Below are 24873 nucleotides of genomic sequence, written 5' to 3'. Positions count from 1 at the left end.
AGAAGAGAAGCCTTAAATAACAATGAAACTGAATGTATATGTGTGTTATGTGGCACTGATTCCTAAACATGTATATTCTTAGCAGCCAGGTATTATTTAATACATCCCCATTAGTCAAGATGCCAAATCTAAATGAAAACCATGTTTAAATATATTTAGTAATAGTATGGCTTTTGGTTGACTTTCAAGCTGTATTAACATAACTTTATTTTTCCCCAGCCAGCCCTCAGTCACTGTCTTATATTTTTACTCTGAATGTTAGTCTAGTTCTTTTGTGTTATTAAGCCAATTTTGATCATAAACAATTTATACCACAGACTTTTAGCATCATTTGCACTGGGCCCTTAAATGTAAATGTTTTAGAAAGAGAATAACCCTGAGCTTTTTTGTTTTTTTTTTTCCTGGCTGAAAAATGAAATGTCTCTTCTTCATGGGGTGAGTCCCTGAATTTAAAAGGAAGTTAATAAGTGCCTTGGAGATAGTAAATTGTTTGTAGTTTCTGTAACGAATGGTGTCTGCCTTTTGAGTTGTTGTTGCTTTTAGTGTTTTGTACTAAATGTACTGTGTTCATTTTTTTCTTCCCCTTTGTGATGATTCACGCTTCTGTTAGTTTTGCAATAGCACCACCTACAGGCTGTGGGGAACATTGCATGTGCTGCTAAAATGATCTTCGTTTCAGTCGCTCAGTCGTGTCCGACTCTTTGCCACCCCATGAATCGCAGCACGCCAGGCCTCCCTGTCCATCACCAACTCCCGGAGTTCACCCAAACTCACGTCCATCGAGTCAGTGATGCCATCCAGCCATCTCATCCTCTGTCGTCCCCTTCTCCTCCTGCCCCCAATCCCTTCCAGCATCAGAGTCTTTTCCAGTGAGTCAACTCTTCACATGAGGTGGCCAAAGTACTGGAGTTTCAGCTTTAGCATCATTCCTTCCAAAGAAATCCCAGGGCTGATCTCCTTCAGAATGGACTGGTTGGATCTCCTTGCAGTCCAAGAAGACTCTCAAGAGTCTTCTCCAACACCACAGTTCAAAAGCATCAATTCTTCGGTGCTCAGCTTTCTTCACAGTTAGTAGCTTTTTAAAAAGCAATTCCCCTGCTCTTCAGGATGTAATGACAAAAGGCTTGTGGGTCTTGGGGTTGAAGAAGAGAGAAGGCAGTAGTAGCCTGTTGAGGTAGGCTCCTATCTCCATCCACCAGGTTTCCAATCTGGTGACAAACCAAAAAGAGCTATAACTAGAAAGCATTCCTTTTATAAAGAATTAGCCACACTTGGAGTAAAATATTCTGTTCCAGCAGATTTTTAAAAAATTATTAATAAAACATCATTGTATTTATTTAACATGTTTCACTCTTTTTCTTGTGCCCAGCAGTTTTCTTGCTGTTTTCATCCTTGTAATGCATTTTCCAACATAACGTAGTGAAATGATTCTTGCATGTGGTGCTTCGGTTTTGATCTTATAGTAATTACTTGCCTCTCACATTTCTACACGCTCTCTTCTTTCTTCATTGTTCTCTGTATTAGTCCTTATAAAGTTTTATTTCAGCCTCCAGCCTGTTTATGCTTTCCATTAATGTTTCATTATCGTTTCTTCTTGTTTCTGGAGTTCTTATATGGTTCTTTGTGTTTACATCTGAAAACGTTTTAAAACCTGATTAAAGTATCACAAATGTGTTTATTAAAAAACACAACACAATTCTTTGATTATATTAGTGCTGATAAATAATGCTTACAAAACTGTTATTTGCATCATATTAAATCCAAAATTTAACATGTGTTTAACTTTGTACACTGTAGATGTTCTATGGTTCACTTTAAAAAAAAATTAAATATAGTACATCAGTTCAGTTCAGTCGCTCAGTCGTGTCCGACTCTTTGCGACCCCGTGAATCGCAGCATGCCAGGCCTCCCTATCCATCACCAACTCCCGGAGTTCACCCAAACTCATGTCCATCAAGTTGGTGATTCCATCCAGCCATCTCATCCTCTGTCATCCCCTTCTCCTCCTGCCCCTAATCCCTCCTAGCATCAGGGTCTTTTCCAATGAGTCAACTCTTCGCATGAGGTGACCAAAGTATTGGAGTTTCAGCTTCAGCATCAGTCCTTCCAATGAACACCCAGGACTGATCTCCTTTAGAATGGACTGGTTGGATCTCCTTGCAGTCCAAAGGACTCTCAAGAGTCTTCTCCAACACCACAGTTCAAAAGCATCAATTCTTTGGCACTGAGCCTTCTTCACAGTCCAACTCTCACATCCATACATGACCACAGGAAAAACCATAGCCTTGACTAGACAGACCTTTGTTGGCAAAGTAATGTCTCTGCTTTTGAATATGCTATCTAGGTTGGTCATAACTTTCCTTCCAAGGAGTAAGCGTCTTTTAATTTAATGGCTGCAGTCATCATCTGTAGTGATTTTGGAGCCCAGAAAAATAAAGTCTGACACTGATTCCACTGTTTCCCCATCTATTTCCCATGAAGTGATGGGACCAGATGCCATGATCTTCGTTTTCTGAATGTTGAGCTTTAAGCCAACTTTTTCACTCTCCTCTTCCACTTTCATCAAGAGGCTTTTGAGTTCCTCTTCACTTTCTGCCATAAGGGTGGTGTCATCTGCATATCTGAGGTTATTGATATTTCTCCCGGCAATCCTGATTCCAGCTTGTGTTTCTTCCAGCCCAGCGTTTCTCATGATGTACTCTGCATATAAGTTAAATAAGCAGGGTGACAATATACAGCCTTGACGTACTCCTTTTCCTATTTGGAACCAGTCTGTTGTTCCATGTCCAGTTCTAACTGTTGCTTCCTCACCTGCATACAGGTTTCTATAGTGCATAGCAGTACATAAAAGTCTTGTAAACAGGCATTACTACCTATGTGCCATATCTCTGTAGATGATGATGGCAGTGATAATGATTTTAGGCATCACTTGATGACTTCCACAGGCCAAACACTGTTCAAATCACTTTACATGAATTAGCATATTTAATCACCAAAACAATATCATGGGATAAGATCTAAAAGTATTCCCATTTTATACATGTTTACAGAATGTTTGTGTGTTCCCCAAAAGGAAACGTCTACAAGGTAATGTATGAGCCTGCCATAGCTAATGTGCAATTAAAAAGTTAATATTAGTGGCTCTTTCTTGGACTTTAAGAATTAGTTTGGGTCACTTGTCTTTGTCCCATTAACCAACTCTCCCTTTGGGAGCTTATGCTTCCCTTCACCCTTTTATACCTGTCAACTTCTCCTCACTGGGTGACTCCAGCTTTATCTCCTGAAAGAGCAATGTCTGCCCTCCCAGAGCTTATACTCTCATTGGGAGGAGTCTCATACAAGTATTTCTGGAAACAAGTAGTCACAACAAATAATAGGATTTCAGGTAGCAAAAAAAAAAAAAAAAATGCTGTAAGAGGAAGTAAAGCAACATGAAGGAACAAAGAGAGAAGGCCAGGCAGATTGGGCAGGTGGGACTGGCTGTGTGAGCAGCGTTGGTAGAAGGGCCGTCCTGAGTTAGGATGTCTGAGATGAGACTGGCATGGCAGAGAGCACGGGGTGCAAAGGTCCGTGGGTGGGAATGAACCGAACATGTCTAAAGAAGAGCAGGAAAAAACCAGGGAATGGGTCTCTTCTTTCTCTCCCTCCTCAGCTCTCTGACACTCCATTTTCTGCCTCAGACCCTGGTCTTGCTGAATTCAAAGAAATGATCTGGAATGACAGAATCCTGGGATGATATTCATGGAAGTCAGGGGACAGGGAGGGACACTGGCAAGAGGATCAGACTGGGGAGAGCCTACACTCCGTTTGTCTGCCAGGTACACTCACATGTAATGTCTGTCTATTGTGTACAGTCGGATTAAAGTGAGCATAAGGCAGAAGTGAGGTCCCAGCCCTTCCTGGCACAGCGAGTCATTCATCCTTCAGTGCTCCTGTAGTACAGAACAGACCGGGCACATATTCCTCCTCATATGTAGGGCAACTCTTCCTCCCACCAGGCTAGAAGCTTATTGAGGGCAGAAGCTATGTCAGAATCATTCTTCAAGCCGTTTTCCTTCTTGCATTCATTTACCCGGCACTGTTTCTGAGTGCCAGCCACTTATGCTAGGTCTGTCTCTCTGTCCATAGATGCAGGTCTGCACAAGAAAGACCCGGTCCTTGTTCTCAAGTTTACAGTATTGCAGAGGGAAAATACAGTAAAGTAGACAACCAACCGTACTGGAGTCTGCTCTGTGCTGTAATAGGTGATGCACCTCACCCAGCCTTTGGGAGGCAGAGAAAAAGTTCAAAGGAATGACAGTTGCACCAGGACTTGGAAGTATGAACTAAACAGAGGGGGGTGTGTGTGTGTGTGTGTGTGTGCTGAGATGGGGGAGGGTGTACACAATTTTAGATCTTGGGAACAAAGGATTCATGAACCTAAAGGTGAATTCAGTATGTACTGGATGAAAATATGAATTTGAGTAAATAAACGAATGAACAAATTAATGCTTTGGTCTTGTAGGAGCAGCTCCTAACATGGAAGTAGAAAGCCGGAAGACATTTTGTTAATTTACTTTGATAAGTCACTGTTCCCAATGCTGCCTGTCCTGTGCCTGTGGGCAGACTCTCATGAAAACCTGTGTGATTATCAGAAGGCTGCTTGCCTCATAGATCATGCAGGGATTTATTGGAAAAGTGAATTAAGCAGTCATTTTTAACCTGGGGAACGGATCTATCCCAAGCCCAATGACCAGCATCCCTATCTATCCTGAACATTACTTAGATGACAACTGTGGGATGGATGAAGGGTTAAAAAAATGAAGTCGGAATCTCAAGGCTGTGCATAGAAGGGAGAGTGGCTGTTAGAATGTTCGAGATGCGAGAGGAAGAGTGCTGGCTTGAAAGAGGCAAGGACCTGGCTTCTGGTCTTTGCTCTGTTTTTGGTGTGGCATTGGTCTCTACCCTGTGCAGTGCAGTGATGCCAGGCAATGGCTGAGATCCCCTTCAGCTCTGAAATTCTGTGATCATCTTAGTTCCACCAGATGAAGAGAGGGAGGGAGTGGGTATGTATGGGTACCAGCCCCGCCCTGGGGTGCTTCCTCCCCAAGAAGCCTGGGCATCTCCTGGCCCAGAGAACCCTAAGGAGCTATCCTGACCTGCCACACTCGTGGGCGGGTCTGACTGTCCTTCACCTGTGTTCCTGCAGAGCCATGCATGACTTCACTCCTGGTGGCCTTCTCCTCCCCGTGTCTGTTCTACAGTGATGCGAGAGCTCAGCTATTCCTGATGTAGCCTTTCCTGAGAGCCCCCACACTGAGCCTCTGGTCTGCTTATTTTCCCTCTTTCCTTCCTGCTCTAAAGCCATATCACAAGCATTCATATCCCAGCCCTTCCACTAACCACCTGTGTAGCCTTCATCAGGTGCCTTAATCTCTCTGCTGCTGCTGCTGCTGCTGCTAAGTCGCTTCAGTCGTGTCTGACTCTGTGCGACCCCACAGACGGCAGCCCACCAGGCTTCCCCGTCCCTGGGATTCTCCAGGCAAGAACACTGGAGTGGGTTGCCATTTCCTTCTCCAATGCATGAAAGTGAAAAGTGAAAGGGAAGTCGCTCAGTCGTGTCCGACTCTTTGTGACCCCATGGACTGCAGCCCACCAGGCTCCTCCGTCCATGGGATTTCCCAGGCAAGAGTACTGGAGTGGGTGGTCATTGCCTTCTCCACTCTCTCTGGTGGATAGCAAATAAATCTATAGAGTTTTTTGTAAAGAGGAATGAAATAATTCATATAAAGCAGTTAGAACGGTACCTGGTACACTGTAGGTACAATGTGCATTGCTTCCTTCCTTCCTCAAACATTTTCTGCTCTATTCTCAGCAAACAGGATGGATCCTGTGGTTGTAGGACACCTCTGCCCTGAGGAGTCCAGTCCAGTGCCTACTGTGAGGCACATGCTGCACCTTGGCTACCTCACTGAGTCCCCACCTCAGTCCAGAGTGATACTTATTCTCAGAATTCTTTTCAGGCCCCAGCCCAGAGAGCAGAGGAGTCATGTAACATTCCCTGCAGGGTGCAATTTGTAAACGGCACAGTTGGAATCAGAGCTCAGCTCTCAGATCTCTCAGACTCCAAATCCAATGCTCTTTTTCCCACCTCACCCAGGCTGGCACTGGCTTGTTTTGAAAGGAAAATGAAGAAGTTGTGCATTATGGGAGTGATGCTCTGGAGATCAACTCTCCTTCCCAGGTCATCCACTCCCAGCTTTCAGAAGAGGTGGGACTGCTAGGCTCCTGAGCCCAGCTCCCAGCAGCCCTTGCGTCCGCCCATCTGAAAAGGATCGTCTTTAAAAGCAAGGAGCCAGAAAAAATAATTCATACTAAAAACAAACTCTGTCATGAGTCATTTGACTTTGCTTTCCCCCGAACACATAGTTTATGTCTTGGGCGAGCTAAGGCTAAAGGAACATCTGATATGTTTTAGGCTAGCAGAGCCATTATTTAAGGAGCTCTACATCCAGTATGTGTCTCTTGAACCCCATGGTTTAAATCAAGGCTTGTGCTGAGGGAGCCTGACAATTTGTTACTGCTGTTGTGGTTCTTTCGGGGTGTGACTGTACGAGTTTTATCAAGGTGACGAGAATCTTTGGTCCGCGGTTCAGAAGCTCTCGAGTGTTGAACTGACCTATGCAGTAGCTATTCTGAGTGAATATGTGCCCGAGAGGAAGGTGTACAATGTGCAAGTGCTGAGATGGGTGAGCCCCCCTGGAAATGAGAGGGAGAGAAGGTGGGGGAGGGGACAGGCTTCCAAAGCAGCTGCTTTCTTGTCCCATCTGCAGAGGAGGGAGTCTCAGCCCTGGACCAGAGTACTTCTCAATCCTAGGTGAACAGGACATTACCCAGAACCCAAGACAAATGTCTGCACTCCTGTGAATTGCTCCTCTTTAGATAACTGAAAAATGATGGAAATACATTTATATTGTAAAATCTCAAACAACGTAGCAATGGGCTTCCCTGGTAGCTCAGCTGGTAAAGAATCCACCTGCAATGCGGGGATACCTGGGTTCGATCCCTGGGACAGGAAGATCCCCTGGAGGAGGGCATGGCAGCCCACTCCAGTATTCTTGCCTGGAGAATCCCGTGGACAGAGGAGCCTGCTGGGCTACAGTCCATGGGGTCGCAAAGAGTCAGACACGACTGAGCAACTGAGCACATAGAGTAAAAGGCAAAAGACACAAATATCCCCTCATCACAGAGATAATCGTATTGTCCGTTTTATTTGTCTTTCTAATCTTTTTAATACAGTCACAGATATATATATATGTGTGTGTGTGCGTGTGTGTGCATGAATAGGGTCATATAGTACAAACTGTTCTGCAAGTTTTTTTTCACTTATTAGATATTTGGAATATGTCAGTACAGGTAGAGCCACCCCATGCCTGTTACATATTGATAGAAATTCCAGAGCCTGCATACATAAACGTTATTTAACCAATGTCCTATTGACAGACATTTAGGTTGTTTCTAGTGTCTGGCTTTTGCAAACAGAGATACAAGGATCATCCTGGGTATGGTTCTTTATACATAAATATGAACAGTTCTCTTGGAGAGATACAAAAGGTGGAATTTCTACTGGAAGGATTTGTGTGTTTGAAATCATGTTGCTGCTGCTGCTGCTAAGTCACTTGTCGTGTCCAACTCTGTGAGACCCTATAGACAGCAGCCCACCAGGCTCCCCCGTCCCTGGGATTCTCCAGGCAAGAGCACTGGAGTGGGTGGCCATTTCCTTCTCCAATGCATGAAAGTGTAAAGTGTTAGCTGTGGCCAAAACTATCCTCCAAAGAGGCTGTCCCAGTTTGTCTCCCTGCCAATGGTGCCCCCGTGCCTTTGCCAACACTGCATATTGTTAACCATTTAACATTTTTGCCCATTTCTTAGGCAGACAATGACAGCTCATTGTTCCTTTCCTTTGCCTCAGCCCTGTTGCTAGTGAGAATGAACATTTTCTTTATTTATCTTCAGTCACTTAATACTGTATTCTGTTGTGCATGCTTCAGTCAGGTCTGACTCTTTGTGACCTTATAGACTGTAGCCAGCTAGGCTCTTCTGTCCATACCATTCTCCAGGCAAGAATTCTGGAGTAGGTTGCTTTGCCCTCCTCCAGGGGATCTTCCCAACCCAGGGATTGTATCCACGTCTCTTATGTCTCCTGCGTTGGCAGGCAGGTTCTTTATCACTAGCAACACCTGGAAAGACCCTCTGTTTTCTGTTAATGGCCTATTACTATCCTCTCTTCATGTTCCCATAAGGTTGTTTGTCTTTCCCTCAGGGATCTGGAGGGGTTCTTCGTGTGGTCTGTACATCAATTCTTTGTCATATATATTAAAGATTTTCTTTTTATAATTTTATTTTATTTTTTAACTTTACAATATTGTATTGGTTTTGCCATATATCAAAATGAATCTGCCACAGGTATACATGTGTTCCCCATCCTGAACCCTCCTCCCTCCTCCCTCCCCGTACCATCCCTCTGGGTCGTCCCAGTGCACCAGCCCCAAGCATCCAGTATCGTGCATCGAACCTGGACTGGCGACTCGTTTCATATATGATATTATACATGTTTCAATGCCGTTCTCCCAAACCCTCAATATCTACCTTTGCTTATAGTGTCTCATATAGGAGTTTTAAATTTTCTTGTGTTTACATCCATGAATCTCTTTCTTTATGGCTTCAAGATTTCTTGCAAGTTTTTCCTGTAAACTATTTCTTTTCCTGAAGCTGTGTTTTTCAGAATAATAACATTGTACACTACAACACACCAGGTTGGCAGAATGGCCTCTGTGTTTTTGCAGACATTCTTGGTTATTTCGCGATTAACAATGGGGAAATTCTGAAACCATATGGATCAGTCATAGGCAAATGAGAGGCCGCAGGGAACTAGCTAGCAGGCAGCCCACAGTCATATATGTGGGCCTTGGACCATATCCCAGCTCCCGTACTTACCACTTGATTTGGGGACATCACGTTGCTGCTCTGAGCCTTAGTTTATTTCTCTGTAAAACTGGGCAAATCACAATTCCAAAGGATTACTGTGAGGTTTAATGTCTCCCGTGTCCCAGCCCACTTAATGCATGCTTGTTTCTGCCTCTCCTGATAAAAGTCTTTTTTTTCCCTTCTCCCTGCACATTTAAGTATAATTGGTCACTGAAAACTGTTGACTTCCATTTCTTCGGAGGATTTTGTAGCTGAATTGTGGAGTCACAGCTTACCCAAGAGTCTGAGGCAATTTCCTCATGATACATCTCTGTGGGCCTAAAGGAAACGAAACACCTACACTGTTGCTCAATGCTGGAAAATTCTCCAGGGTGGCCAACACCTCTGGCAGACAGAAGCCAGGGTTCTGGGGGACACAGTCCATGTAGGCAGAGAGCTTTAGTAGTTCCTGGACTCACTGAGTTCTTGCCTGGGCAAGGACAATCCGCTCTTCTTTGAAATCATCTCCTCTTCTCCATCCCTTGCCTGGCATCCTTTGCTTCTTATAGCAACACAACACTCAAAGTTAGGATCACAGACACTTGAGTTAAACTACCTGGGTATAAGATCCAGCCTGGAACAAATGACTTAATTGCTCTCTACCTCAGTTTCCCTTTCTGTAAAATGGGAATACTCATATTACCTAGTCCATAGGGCTGTTATAAGAATTAATACTTATAAAGCCCTGGTACATAGTACAGTGATCAAGGAGCTACAAAGAAATCACAGATGGTATCTGAATCCTGGTTTCTTCTTTCACAGCTGGCTGACTTTGGATAATGTACTTATTCTGACCTCAGCTCTCTCATTTGTAAAATGGGTATGAAAATACCTACTTCATAGGATTGCTGGGAAAGTCAAGTGGGATAATATATGTAATGAGTATTGTTATGTTGTTTGGTTGCTAAGTCGTGTCCAACTCTTCATGATCCCATGAACCACCAGGCTCCTCTGTCCATGGGATTCTCCAGGCAAGAATACTGAAGTAGGTTGCCATTTCCTTCTCCAGTGGGTCTTCCTGACCCAGGGATCCATGTCTCCTACATTGGCAGGAGGATTCTTTACCACTGAGCCAATAGGGAAGCCATGTAATGAGTATAAGGCTTCAATTATTGGTTGTTACTGTGGTGATGATTATTGAAAAAGCCAGCAGTGAATACGCAAGGAGGATTCAACACTGAAAAACAGAGAGACTGGTGATTAAAAAAGAAGATTCTGTAGTCAGACACACTGGGTATTAGAACTCAGCCTCCACTACTCTTGACTCTGACCTTGGACCTAAACCTTTGTGACATTCAGTTTCCTGATCTGTTGAATAGGATTGAGAGTGGTGCCTACCTCTAGGTTTGATATGAGGAGGAAATGATGATAAAACAGGAACATAGAAAGTGCATAATAAAATTAACTGTTATTGTTACTTACATCTCCATCAATGGAAAGACTCCTGCCTGCAGTCAGGAGTCCCTGGGCAGGAGGAACAGCAGCACCGCCAGAGCCCATGCCCAATCCATTCTGCTGGGTTTGGACCAGAAGATAGGAAAAAGGGCCAAAACTCAAAAGGGAATCTGAGCACAAGCCTGGTTTTTACAGATCATCCAGAATGGTTTGCATAGAGAGAGAAACACAGTGAAGGGTGTCTGGCAGGATTTAGTTCAGTGATGTATCTCCTTGTGATTCTTAAAATCATTCTATTGGGTAGGTCCTGTTATTTCCAGTTATCACCTGGTGAAAACTGAGGGTCAGAGAGGTTAGGTGACTTGCCTAAGATCACACGGCTAACAAGTGGAGGAACTGGGATTTGAGCCCAGGACTATCCAGCTCCAAATCCCTAATAACACGCTGTTAATATATGTCCCGCCTCTGTTGGGAATGACTCAGAGGCCCAGCGGGAGCAGGGTGGAGTAGGGGCGTGACCCTGTTTTCTGGGAGACCAGAGGAGGTGGAGGAAGGGGCAGCAGGTCTGGAGCTGACAGGCTGCATGTAAAAATTTGGAAATTTTGCCCCGAAAGACTAAGAAAGGGTTTTCAGCAGGGGCCATTTTCAACTGTACCCTGTGTACTAGGCCAAGGGTAAACCAAAACACAGCCATAAATAGTACTCCCCAGAATTCTCGTCACAGCAGCCCACTGTGCTCCTTCTGTTTGGAGAGGACTGTCAAAACACTTCGCATGGAAATGTCTGAATCTGTTACTGTTCACCAAGTCAGTCACAGCCCATTTGCACGAGGTGCCCTGGGTGTGAGTAGAGACACAAGAATCATCAGATGACCAGTCATTGTGAAGTCTCACCAAATGGCCTGCCCAAGAAACCAGCATCCTGGTCTAGGGCCAGTCCTTCCTAAAGCCACAGCTTTGAAGGGGTCCATCCTGGTTCAGTGGGCCTGCCCTAGCTGGTTATAGAATATGTTTTTATAGCTATCCTTTTTCTAATTAAAAATAAAGTATCAAAGATGAGATTGACTTAAGTCATCTCGTCTAATGCATTTAATAGATGGAGACATTAGTTTCCCAAGTGGGAAGTGACATTCCCAAGGTTATAGAGAGAAAGTCTGAGACTAGAATCAGGGCTTCCTGATTCTTAGTCTAAAACACATCTCGTGCTGCCCTCCTGAGCCTTCCCAGCATAATCATGAAGTTCCCACCAGCCTTTTCAGAGGGCAGAGCTGAAAGACAGGAGATGTAGGAAGGAGGCTGTGCTTCTCCTTGTTGTATTCTGCCTTCCCCTCCACGTCTGTCCCCGCCTTTCAGTGTTTCCCCTCACCTGTCAAAGCTAGTTCTGTGGGCCCAAATCTAGATCCTTGAGAAGCAGCTTCTCGGGTGTCCAGGGTTCGTTGCTCCCCTGTCCAGGGCTTTTTCCTGTTATGGCAGTGCAACCTCTTGAACAATGGATAGGTGCCCAGACTGGGAGGGTGCCTGGCTCAGCACCTGTTGGGTGGGTTTCCCAGGTGAGACAAGGCCTCCCCAAGCATCATTTCTCATCTCCAGGGGAAGGCCAGGAAGAAGAAAGGATTGGATGCTAATTGATTGTCTGATAATATGCTGGATTATATAACCCCATTTAATCTTCAATTTAGGCTATGTGGGGTAGATAGATACTATCATTTCCACTTACAAACGAGGACCAAGAAGCCACATAGCTAGAAAGGGAGAGAGTTGGGACCTGAACCTAGATTGGTGCAAAATTCCAAAGTATAAGCTCTTTCAATTTCACCAGGCTAGAGAAAATGAGATTAGTGTGTACTTTCTAATCTGTGAAGAGCCACCCACCCGTGAAGGATAGTGAGGATGACAATTAGCAATCAATCCAGGCCAAGCAGGAAATGACTCCCAACAGGCAGGTGTTTAGCCCCTGGGGGAATGTGCCTTCCACAAGGACATCTGCTTATCGAACCCGCTGCTCAAAGAGTCTACTTACAAGAAGGGGAGTGTAGGGGCTCTTTAGGGGCCAGGGTCTCTCAGTGACATGCATGCATGCTAAGTCGCTTTGTGTCAGACTCTTTGCAACCCTATGGATGACGGTAGCCCACCAGGCTCCTCTGTCCATAAGATTCTCCAGGCAAGAATAGTGGACTGGGTTTCCATGCCCTCCTCCGGGGATCTTCCCAACCCAGGGACTGAACCTCCATCTCTTATGTCTCCTGCATTGATAGGCAGGTTCTTTACCACTAGTGTCACCTGGGAAGCCATTGGTTTTAATGGTGATGGTTAATTTCTTGACCCCACTCTCTGCTCCTCACAGTTACTCCAATTGACCAGTCAGGAATGGGTCACTGTCAGGTAAGCAGAAGTCATTAAAGACCCTTTCATTCATCCTTAAAATGTGAAGTTCATTTTCTAGCACAGGCTAATCCATTGCAGATAAAATCTAACCTTAATAGAACTTGTTGAAAGTCAAGAAACTGACGAGGGGCACCTGCCACTGGCTGACAGGCCAGCCCCAGGGGTTTCCAGCTTCCCAGGTGTCTGTGCAACACTCCATGGCAGTGGGGCATGGGGCGGGAGAGGCACTGCTCGGCTGGCCCTGAGACACCACAGGCAGGCTCATGGCTTGGCCTGGCTCTCCCCACACCTGTGCTTGTCCCTGTACTGCCCCCTCCCCGTGCCACCCTGGGGGTACGTGTTCAGCAGTGGGGAAGTGGGGTAAAGTGCCCAAAGGCAAGGAGCACATAGCCAAGAACTGATCCCAGAAAAGGAGAGGCAGTAGCAGGTCTTCCCCCACCCGCCCAGCACATGCTCCCTTGTTCCATCACCCTTCATCTGCAAAGCACACATTCAAAGATAAAATCAAGAATTTCCAAACAGGGAGGGCCTGCAAATCACAGAACCCCAAGCTTGAGCCCTTCCTGGCACAGGGCCCTGGGCGACTGCACAGGTGACATACCCATAAAATTGATCCTTATTGCAACTCTTTAACAGAGCGTCACTAGTAGAGGGGAAATGAAAAAGTGAGGGCAGTCTGTCAAGGTTTTACCAAAACTGTATGTGAACAATTTAAATGATTTCCCTATATTCTGAGATTATGATAACTGTTTCCCGCTCCCCTCCCTTTAGTGTTAAAATCTTTTTTTTCTTGGATTTATTTATTTATATTTTGGTGGTATATGGATTCACTTTTTACTTGACTTTTATTGGAGTATGGTTGCCTTACAACATTGTGTTAGTTTCTATGGACAGCAAAGTGAATCAGCTATACGTATTTGTTAAGCCCTCTTGTTTGGATTTCCTGCCCATTTAAAACTCTTTTTCATTAGGACATGATGGCCATGATGGCCAGACTAAAGTTGAGTAGGTTTTGGTTGGTTGTTTTGTTTCTAAGGTGCTTATATGGGCTTCCCATGTGGTGCTAATGGTAAAGACCCCACCTGCCAGTGCAGGAGAATAAGAAACACGAGTTCAGTCCCTGGGTCAGGAAGATCCCCTTGAGAAGGACATGGCTACCCACTCCAATATTCTTGCCTGGGAAATCCCATGGACAGAGGAGCCTGGCGGGCTACAATCCATGGGGTCAGAAAAAGTCAGACACAACTGAGCACTGACCTTCTGAGCACAAATGGCAAAGCAAAATAAGAAGCTGACAATTCTTTGTAGATCTCCAAAAGGACTGGGAACTCCTGAGCTGGGGCTTCCAGGAAGATAGCCCTCCCTGATTGTTAGGAATGGAGCTTCTTCCCCAGCTGCTGGAATCCGAATGGCATACCTTTAGTAATTGTATATTTCAGTAGTTTCTAGGTACATCTTTGCTTTTGTGAAGTCTAAAGTCTGGTGGAATCTGTGAGAAGAGGCAACACAGAATAAGGGCATCAAAATAGAAATTCAAAGTCTGAAACTTTCAGTTTTCTGTGACCCTAGAGATCATTTCTCTAAATTTCCCAACCATCAAGAGGTCCACAGAAATAAAATGGAAAATAATAACATACCCAGGACAAATCCAGCTTATGTCTGATGTCCTAGTCTAATTATTAATTGATCATTAAATTGTCCAGGACTCAAAAGAGAGTTCATTGGGTTAATAAACTATGACTCCCTTTATTAAAGTCCCCTTCATCTCTCCTGGGGCTTCCCTGGTGGCTCAGCTGGTAAAGCATCTGCCTGCAATGAGGGAGACCTGGGTTAAATCCCTGGGTTGGAAAGATCCCCTGGAGAATAGAACAGCTACCCACTCCAGTATTCTGGCCTGGAGGATTCCATGGACTGTATAGTCCATGGGGTTGCAAAGAGTCAGACATGACTGAGCGACTTTCACTTTCATCTCTCCTGGAGCAGCAGGAACCACTTGTGGGCAGTTGAAGGGTTGCATCTGTCCTGCCAGCCTGGAGCCTGGAAGATCCCCTTGTGGTGGTAAATCTCTGCGACTCCCAGCGCAGTGCCTCCCACCATTGTTTGTTTTGTAGGAGCATTAAGTCGAAGGCCAACCCGCTTTCCATCCTTTGATGAGGGAAAATACATCAACACAGTGGTCCACTGAAATCTGGATATAGACAGTACACAGCGCCTTTTGGGGTCTGTAGCCTAAATAGTTTTACTCCCAAAGATGTGGCATTAGACATAAAGCAGACAGCTGATTAGTGCTAAGCCCACATGCTCAAAACCAACCATTATGGCCTCTTCTCAGTTACAGAACCAGAGAGGCTTTCCCTAGAATAGACATTGGCAGACTGGGCTTTGGGGTGAGAAGTGAGAGGGAGGAGGAAGGGGAGGAGGAGGGAAAAGAGAAATAACACGTTGCAGAGGTGTACAGTTTTGAAATGTACAAGATCTGTTGCATTTAATTGGGATTACTTTTCCTTCTTATCCCATGTGTATTTCTTTTTATCCATATGGAAAGAAATCTTGGTCAATACCTGCTTCAGAGTCTCAGGTTTAAGAAGTCGATTGCTGACCTAAGGAAAGAGAGACATAAATCACTTTCAAGTTCTTCAGACAAAGAACAGCTCAAGGCAAGCTGGAGAGTTTGCAGGGCATTTTGGTGACATTTCTGGATGCCCTTTTTTTCCCCCCTTTCAAGAAAAGCCCTTTCTTTCCTTGCCTTCTCACATAACAGCTTGGGATTCTTGTCCCCCACCCCGTCCCCAGAAATGCATTTGAGCTTGCTGTGTTTGTTAAGAGTCAGAGCATAAAGCATTTTTCCATGGTAGAAAATTCTGGCATTCCACAGCAGAACTAATGTGAGATTTGGGAAAGCTGCCCTATTTGTGCACTTAATTAGGGCTCCCCAAAGGCAGTTGATCCATCGGTGTCATAGGAAACCGACGCCAGAGCCAGCAAAGGCTGAGACTGTGAGCACCCAAGAGGGGGTGAACGTGAATTCCACACCTGTTCCCCACTGACTTGGATCAAGACTCAAGGGAAATAAAGACAAGGGCTTGCCTACAGTGCTCATTTGGATCCCAGGCCTGATTTCAGCATTCTGGGTATCACCAGCTTTTGAGTCAAGTACCAAAACACTTGTAGATAAAGGACCAGAGTTGCAGGTTCTCTGCAGGTCTGTGCAGTAAGGTCTTGGTTCTAATAAAATCTGTGAAGTTGACAAAATTACAGAGGAAAAATTACAGACTCTAAAGACCAACCAGCCTCTGCTCTGAGTCTGACTCTGCTGCTATTAGACAGTACCAGATCTTGAAGAAGTTACCAGGTTATTTCTGAGATTTAATTTCTTTCCCTAGAAAAGACCATCCTAACACCTCTTCCATGGGTTCATTATCATAACAACAGCGAACATTTGTTGAGCAATTTCAGTGTGTGAACACTGTTGTAAAAGCATGAACTGAACATGTGTATTATCATATGTGAACAGATCACCAGCCCAGGTTCGATGCATGAGACAGGGTGCTCAGGGTTGGTGCACTGGGATGACCCTGAGGGATGGGATGGGGAAGGAGGTGGGAAGGGGGTTCAGGATAGGGAACACATGTATACCCATGGCTTATTCGTGTCAATGTATGGCAAAAACCACTACAATATTATAATTAGCCTGCAATTAAAATAAATTAATTTTAAAAAATAAAAATAAAAACTTTAAAAAAGAAATAAATAAATAAAAATAAAAGCATGAAGAGTATTCTCTTCAATCCTCTAGAGACCCTATAAGGTAAAGTGTGTATTAGAGGTTGCAAACTACTCACCATGGGCAGTTCTTGCCCACTGCTTATTTGTGCAAATAATGTTCTTTGGAACATAGTTATGCACATCAGTTCATGTGTACTCTGCGGCTACTTTCATGCTATAGCTCCAGGGTTGAGTAGTTGCAACAGAAACTATATGTCCAACCAAACCTGAAGTATTTGTTATCTGGCTTTCTACAGAAGCAAATTTGTCAACCCTTGCTATGAATCATCCCAACTGAAAGATGAAGAAAATAAGCCATGGGTATTTTAAATAGCTTAACTGAAGTCATTAGTTAGTGACAGATAGAACTAGGAGTGGAACCCAGTGGCCTCATCCAGAACTTGTGATCTTCACCAGTAACCTACATGTAATATATATGAATTGTTTAGTGCAATGCCTGACACATAGGAGATGCCTGATGTCTGCTGCCTTAGCAATCCTTTGCATTCCTCCATGGTTCTCTTTTTCCTTCTGCCTCCCCTTGCAGGTTACTGTCAATTCCAATTGCCTTATCTTTCTCTTCTACCAGAGTGTGTTTTCAATTCAGCAGACTTCTGGGCGATTTTATACCCATTATCTCAATCCATCAAACGACCCTGTGAATGGGTAAAGAGAGTAGGAACAAATTGTACAGGACTTTGAAGGCTGAGAGAGGGCTTTAGAATAATGATAGTGCTAATTATGGTAACACTTTGGCAAAGGGTTGCTGACCCAGGCACTCTAGATACATACTCTCCTTTAACCCTAACAACCCGTCGGTGATGCACAATTAGTATTGTCCTATCTTGCAGATGAGAACATTGAGGCTTACACTGTAGCAATCAAATATTAATGGGAAAATCAGAAATCTTCCATATGCTTAGTTCAACAGCACAGGGCTTTTTTGTTGTTCACTTCTTCTGTGGATACATGTGCTTTCAGTTGGGGTTTTAGATATGTCCATACAGTATACTCCCTGGTGGCTCAGAGGTTAAAGCGTCTGCCTGCAATGTGGGAGACCCGGGTTTGATCCCTGAGCTGGGAAGATCCTCTGGAAAAGGAAATAGCAACCCACTCCAGTATTCTTGCCTGGAGAATCCCATGGAGGGAAGAGCCTGGTAGGCTACAGTCCATGGGGTCGCAAAGAGTCAGACACGACTGAGCTACTTCACTTTCACTTTCATACAGTATACTCTTAGGCTTTGCTGGTAAAATTATCCTCGCTTGCTCTGATCCTGTAATCTACGGTTGCCCGTGGACTCAGACGGAGAACACCAGAGATTAGAGGCTCTACACCTGGACCACTATGATACCTCTCATCACAGGCAGTAGGGAGCCGTGGAATGCTTTGGAGCAGGAGATGCCATAATGAGGAAACTACTCTGCCAACAAAGTCAAGCTGGGTGGGAGCTGGGAAAGTCAGTGATAGCTTATGGTGAACGGTGTCTGATTCATAATCTCTGAAGAAGATTTAGCTTCTGCACCAGGGACCAGGCTTGGTCACTCAAGAGCTTTTGTGTAGGAGAGTTTTATTAAAGTGAAAAAGGGACAGAGAAAGCTTCTAAAATAGACATCAGAAGGGAGATGGAGAGTGCCCCCCTCAAAAATCTAAGCAAGGGGGTTATATACTTTTTAATTGGTTATTACAATAAATCAAAAGAATGTCTCAAGGTTGAAAAATTTTACCAGACCCACTCCCACAGTTTACATTTTAAGATAACAGGATTAAAATGAAGGATGAAGACCTACAAGACCTTCTAGAACTAACACCTAAAAAAGATGTCCTTTTCATTATAGGGGACTGGAAGGCAAAAGTAGGAAGTCAAGAGGTACCTGGAGTAACAGGCAAATTTGACCTCAGAGTACAGAATGAAGCAGGGCAAAGGCTAACAGAGTTTTGCCAAGAGTATGCACTAGTCATAGCAAACACCTCTTCCAACAACACAAGAGAAGACTCCACACCTGGACATCACCAGATGGTCAACACCAAAATCAGATTGATTATATTCTTTGCAGCCAAAGATGGAAAAGCTCTTTACAGTCAGCAAAAACAAGACCAGGAGCTGACTGTGGCTCAGATCATGAACTCCTTATTGCCAAATTCAGACTTTAATTGAATAAAGTAGGGAAAACCACTAGACCATTCAGGTATGACCTAAATCAAATCCCTTTTGATTATACAGTGAAAGTGACAAATAGATTCAAGGCATTAGATCTGATAGAGTGCCTGATGAACTATGGATGGAGGTTCATGACATTGTACAGAAGGCAGGGATCAAGACCATCCTCAAGAAAAAGAAATGCAAAAAGTCAAAATGGTTGTCTGAGGAGGCCTTACAAATAGCTGAGAAAAGAAGAGAAGCAAAAGGCAAAGGAGAAAAGGAAAGATATACCCATTTGAATGCAGAGTTCCAAAGAATAGCAAGGAGAGATAAGAAAGCCTTCCTCAGTGATCAATGCAAAGAAATAGAGGAAAACAACAGAATGGGAAAGACTAGAGATCTCTTCAAGAAAATTAGAGATACCAAGGGAACATTTCATGCAACGATGGGCTTGATAAAGGACAGAAATGGACCTAACAGAAGCAGAAGATATTAAGAAGAGGTGGCAAGAATACACGGAAGAACTATACAAAAAAGATCTTCATGACCCAGATAACCATGATGGTGTGATCACTCACCTAGAGCCAGACATCCTGGAATGTGAAGTCAAGTGGGCCTTAGAAAGCATCACTACGAACAAAGCTAGTGGAGGTGATGGAATTCCAGTTGAACTATTTTAAATCCTAAAAGATGATGCCATGAAAGTGCTACACTCAATATGTCAGCAGATTTGGAAAACTCAGCAGTGGCCACATGGCTGGAAAAGATAAGTTTTCATTCCAATCCCAAAGAAAGGCAAAGCCATAGAATTCTCAAACTACTGCACAATTGCACTCATCTCACAGGCTAGCAAAGTAATTCTCAAAATTTTCCAAGCCAGACTTCAACAGTACATGAACCATGAACTTCAAAATGTTCAAGCTGGATTTAGAAAAGACAGAGGAACCAGAGATCAAATTGCCAACATCTGGGATCATTGAAAAAGAGAGAGAGTTCCAGAAAAACAACTACTTCTGCTTTCTTGACTATGCCAAAGCCTTGGACTGTGTGGATCACAACAAACTGGAAAATTCTTCAAGAGATGGGAATACCAGACAACCTTCCCTGCCTCCTGAGAAATCTGTATGCAGATCAGGAAACAACAGTGAGAACTGGACATGGAACAACAGACTGGTTCCAAATCAGGAAAGGAATACATCAAGGCTGTATATTGTCACCCTGCTTATTTAACTTATATGCAGAGTACATCATGCGAAATGCTGGGCTGGATGGAAGCACAAGGTAGAATCAAGATTGCCGGGAGAAATAGCAATAACTTCAGTTATGCAGATAACACCACCCTTATGGCAGAAAGTGAAGAAAAACTTAAGAGCCTCTTGATGAAAGTGAAAGAGGAGAGTGAAAAAGTTGGCTTAAAACTCAACATTCAGAAAACTAAGATCATGGCATCTGGTCCCATCACTTTGCAGCAAATAGATGGGGAAACAATGGAAACAGTGACAGACTTTATTTTGGGGGGCTCCAAAATCACTGAGGATGGTGACTGCAGCCATGAAATGAAAAGACTCTTACTCCTTGGAAGAAAAGCTATGACCAACTTAGACAGCATATTAAAAAAGCAGAGACATTACTTTGCCAAAAAAAAGTCCATCTAGTCAAAGCGATGGTTTTTCCAGTAGTCATGTATGGATGTGAGAGTTGGACCATAAAGAAAGCTGAGCACTGAAGAATTTATACTTTTGAACTGTGGTGTTGGAGAAGACTCTTCAGAGTCCCTTAGATTGCAAAGAAATCAAACCAGTCAATCCTAAAGGAAATTAGTCCTGAATAATCATTGGAAGGACTGATGCTAAAGCTGAAACTCCAATACTTTAACCACCTGATGAGAAGAACTGACTTTTTGGAAAAGAGCCTGATGCTGTGAAAGATTGAAAGTAGGAGGAGAAGGGGACGACAGAGGATGAGATGGTTGGATGGCACCACCAACTCGATGGACATAAGTTTGAATAAACTCCAGGAGTCAGTGATGGACAGGGAGGTCTTACTTGCTGCAATCCATGGGGTTGCAAAGAGTTGGATAGGACTGAGTGACTGAACTGAACTGTACTGAACTTCCGCACTTTACATTTTAAGATAACGGGAATAGAACCTAACAATAGAAAGACTTTACCAGACCCACTCCCATAATATACATTCTAAGGTATTAGGATTAGTCACATTTTTAGGAAGAGGAAACTGTCCTCAAGCAGGATACATTGTTGTTATATAATCCTTAGTACAGAGCTTAAACTGAGTTGTTTGTTGTGTAATCATCAGTTCTTGGCTTAAAGAAAAAAAAAAAAAAAAAGTTTGTGTGACTAAGACTAAGGAATGTAGAGGAAAAAAAAGACATTTGTTCTTTCCTCCTCCTTGAGAATTCCAAACCGCTATCTCCTCCTTGGGGACCCTGGACTTCTTATCAACCTTCCTAGGAACTGACTCTCTCATCAGGAAGGAGGGAATATGAACCCACAAGTGTGATATGCAGTATCCAAGCCCTCCTTGAATTGAGCTGTAAGAGCTTAGGTTTGGGATGACTGAAGAGGATCTGGCAAGAAGAGAGGGGCATGTATATGTTAGTCAGAGGGCCAAGACCAGCACTGCTTAGACCTTTCTACCAGCCATGCCTGAGGTACATAGGACTTGGAGCCTGAAGATTTAGGTTCAAGTCCTGGCTCTACTGCTAAAGTTGCACTTGTATAGGAAGAGGGAATGGGGAGGAATTTTATGCTGTTGGAGTTAGACACCATCTTCTGTGTTTTCTCATCAACTTTTGGAGGTGGTAATAATAAGAACAGTAGATAATATGTAAATACTTCTGGAACCAGCACTTTTCATGTTCTCTTCTAGCCATTTCTCTCTATATATTTAATCTTCATAAAAACCCCACGAGATAGGGAGCATTTTCATCCCCTTTGGATATATGGGGAGACAGAGGCATAGAGAGGTTAAGCAACATGGCTGTGGTCACGCAGCTGGTAAATAGAGAAACTAAGCTTTGAACCCAGGCAGTGTGGCACCAGAGTCCTTGCTCTTAGTCATTTTCACATGGTCTCTGAGGCACATTTACCTCAGAGACGGTTCTGGGGTTAAGGCTGTTCTGTCCCACCCCATCAGGGCTTCCATTTGGCTCAGGGATAAAGAACCTGCCTTCCAATGCAGGAGACGCAGGTTCGTTTCCTGGGTCGGGAAGGTCCCCTGGAGGAGGAAATGGCAACCCACTCCACTATTCTTCCCTGAAAAAAAACAAAAAACAAAAACATGGATAGAAGAGCCTGGCGGCAACAGTCCTTGGAGTCACAGAGAGTCAGACGTGACTGAGCAACTGAGCACCCGTACACACACTTCCCACTCCATCACCTGCACACTGACAGCCCTGCCTCCACACCACAGGGTCGGGACCTCCCACTGAGAAGACTCCTTGCCACAGCCTGGTACTTCTCACAGCCCGTCTGGAACATTTCACTGTGTCCTCTGCACAGACCCTGCCCCCACGCCTCCCCACCTCCGCCACCTCCTGGCTCCTGGCCATACCCAGTGCCCTTGGTTCTAGCTTCCCAATCCAGTAGCACTTATGCCCAACCTCCAGTTCTCCTTCTCTGAATAATTTTTTTTTATTACAAATTAATAATTATTTGGGGCACTTTTACCTCTTTGTTCAAGGTAAGACTCTAGCACCCAGCTTCCTCCCTCCAGTGCCAGCCCACACGAGTGGCATCCCCATCAGATTTGTATTGGATCCTGGAAACAGGACTGGACAGCTTGTTCAGCCACTTTCTCATAGGCTGGTCCCTGACCATGTTAGCAGTCCCATCTGTTCCTGGCCCGGTAGCTGCCAGTCCAACTAGATGAGGCTATTCCGGGAGCAGCAAAGACTTATTCACACTGGTGGAGTCTTTAACAGAAGAAGTCAAAAGGCCTTTCATTGTTGTTTTGTTTGTTGTTTGTTTTTTTTAATGTGTGTTACAATTCTACCCAGAATGCTATAGCAGTTAAGTCATGGCCTCTGAAATCAGAAGCATATGGGTTTAAAATCCATTTCTGCTTGCTAGCTGTGTCATCCCAGGAAAATTGCTCTGTCTCTGTCCTTCATTTGTAAAGTGGAGGGGAAAAGGTCTGTCTTATGGGGTAGTTGTGAGACTTTGGTGAAATGATGTATGCGAGCACGTGTCACACCACCTGACCAGCAGTAAGTTCTCAACAAGTGGTAGTTATTATCAGCATTATATTAAGTATCATTATATAAGTATCATTCAAGACTCCCTGGAGATAGTTCACACAGTTATTTACTCAGCAGGCATTTATCAGGAGGCTACTCTTTGCCAAATCTATGCCAGGTACAAATATAGGATGTATGTTTATGAGAGGAAGCAATGCATGTTAATCACTTACTACAGGCCATACCCTATTCTAGGCAGTTTTAGGGACATATATCATTTTATCTATTTTTATGTATAAATGTGTTTTTATTTTTAACCTTATAAAGCATATATTTTTAATTTATTAATATTTTTACAGTAGGTCCTTGTTTATCTTTTGATCCTTGGGTCAGGACAATCCCCTGGAGAAGGGAATGGTTAGCCACTCCAGTATTCTTGCTTGGAGAATTCCCTGGACAGAGGAACCTGGCAGGCTACAGTCCACGGGGTCACAAAGATTCAGATACAACTGAGCAATTAACACTTTCACTGTGTTTATCTTATCTCATTTTTAAATTTATTTTTATAGGAATATAATTGCTTTACAGTGCTGTGTTAGTTTCTGCTATACAGGAAACGAGTCAGCTGTATATATACATATATCCCCTGCCTCTTGGACCTCCCTCCAGTCCCACCCCCATCCCACCCACTATGTCATCACAGAGCACCGAGCTGAGCTTCCTGTTCTTTATAGCAGGTTCCCACTAGCTAGCTGTCAAGTCTAATCTCCCAGCTCGTCCCCCGCTCCCCTTGCCTCCCTGTAACCACATGTCCATCTCTATATCTGCATCTCTATTCCCACCCTGGAAATATGTTCATCTGTACTATTTTTTTAGATTCCACATATATGAGTTAACATAGCAGTGCAGCAGCAGCAGTCCGTATCAATCCCAAACTCTCAATGTATCCCTTATCCCCGCCTTTCCCCACTGGCAACCATAAATACATTCATTAAATCTGTGAGTCTGTGTTTCTGTTTTGTAAATAAGTTTCTTCAAAAAAAAAAAAAAAAGATACAAATGAACTTACATTTCATCTTGATAAGAGCTTTTCAGGCAAACATTAGAATTGTCATTTTACAGATGAAGAAACCAAGGTTCAGAAAGAGTGGCTTCTCCAAAGACGTGTCCAGTGATTGAGTGTAGCCATGAATAAACCAAGGTACTCTCAGATCAAGTCCCCACTCTTGAGAGAGTCACACTTTATTCTCATATTCATGCAACTGAATGCCTTGGTTTATATACCTTTCTGGTAAAACGGAAGTTCAAATAAAAGTATTTTTTATTTCAGCCTATTCGTACAAATCTCTGAAAGAGGTGAGAGTTCCGTGTCCATCTTAGCGTGCTAGTGATGAGCCTGGGGGGCTGTCCTCCAATAACTGGGGATTTTGTCATCCTGAAGGATAACTTTTCTCCTTATGTGGGACTGGAATTAAGAGAGGGAAAAGGCAGTAGGTAAGGAGCTTATATTGGACTCACCCAAGGCATACTTTGCAAGTTATTTTGTTTTGTTTTTTTAAATCAATCTCAGTCATAAGCTTGCTTTTTGGATCAGTGCCTTATGCCTCTAGCCATTGAAAGCCAAGTATGTCAGGGAAAAAAAGTTCCTTCAGTTAGTTGAGGTTTTATTCTGTTTCTACTTTGGTGGTTTGAAACTAATTACAGACTCTGGGTTGTGCCTACACGTCCAAAATGAAATGAGAGTTTGAGCCAATTGCTCTAATAATGAAGAGAGGAAAATCCACTTTTCTTTCCATTATCTAAAGATTTCAGGCATATGTAGTTTTTTTTTTTAATTGAATTATGTGAAAAGTTGGCCTCAAGCCTTCATTTCACTTTGCCTGTCTAGAAACTAGACTGAAATTTAGTTTCAGGGAGGAGATGGCATGCCTTAGACTGCTTTGGTGGGTCTAGAGGGTCTTGTTAGAGCAATTAATGGATAAGA

The 24873-nt window shown here is 43.7% G+C and overlaps 1 protein-coding gene across 7 annotated transcripts in view; it reads left to right on the top strand.

The window, feature by feature from the left end:
• Window positions 1-24873, top strand: part of FGGY (FGGY carbohydrate kinase domain containing) — a 516697-nt gene that overhangs the window by 442032 nt on the left and 49792 nt on the right. Inside the window, exon 15 of one of the 7 annotated variants that reach the window (XM_070367947.1) lies at window positions 3681-3818. The exons of the other annotated variants lie outside the window; for them this stretch is intronic. Within the exon in view, the coding sequence (XP_070224048.1) occupies window positions 3681-3710 (30 nt within the window). The 3' untranslated portion in view covers window positions 3711-3818. Of the gene's footprint in view, window positions 1-3680; window positions 3819-24873 lie in introns of those variants that run through there. 7 annotated transcript variants of the gene reach the window in all.

This window comes from Bos mutus, chromosome 3 (assembly GCF_027580195.1).
Source record: "Bos mutus isolate GX-2022 chromosome 3, NWIPB_WYAK_1.1, whole genome shotgun sequence".
Lineage (NCBI taxonomy): Eukaryota > Metazoa > Chordata > Mammalia > Artiodactyla > Bovidae > Bos > Bos mutus.
This window is presented reverse-complemented; position numbering and strand designations above follow the sequence as displayed.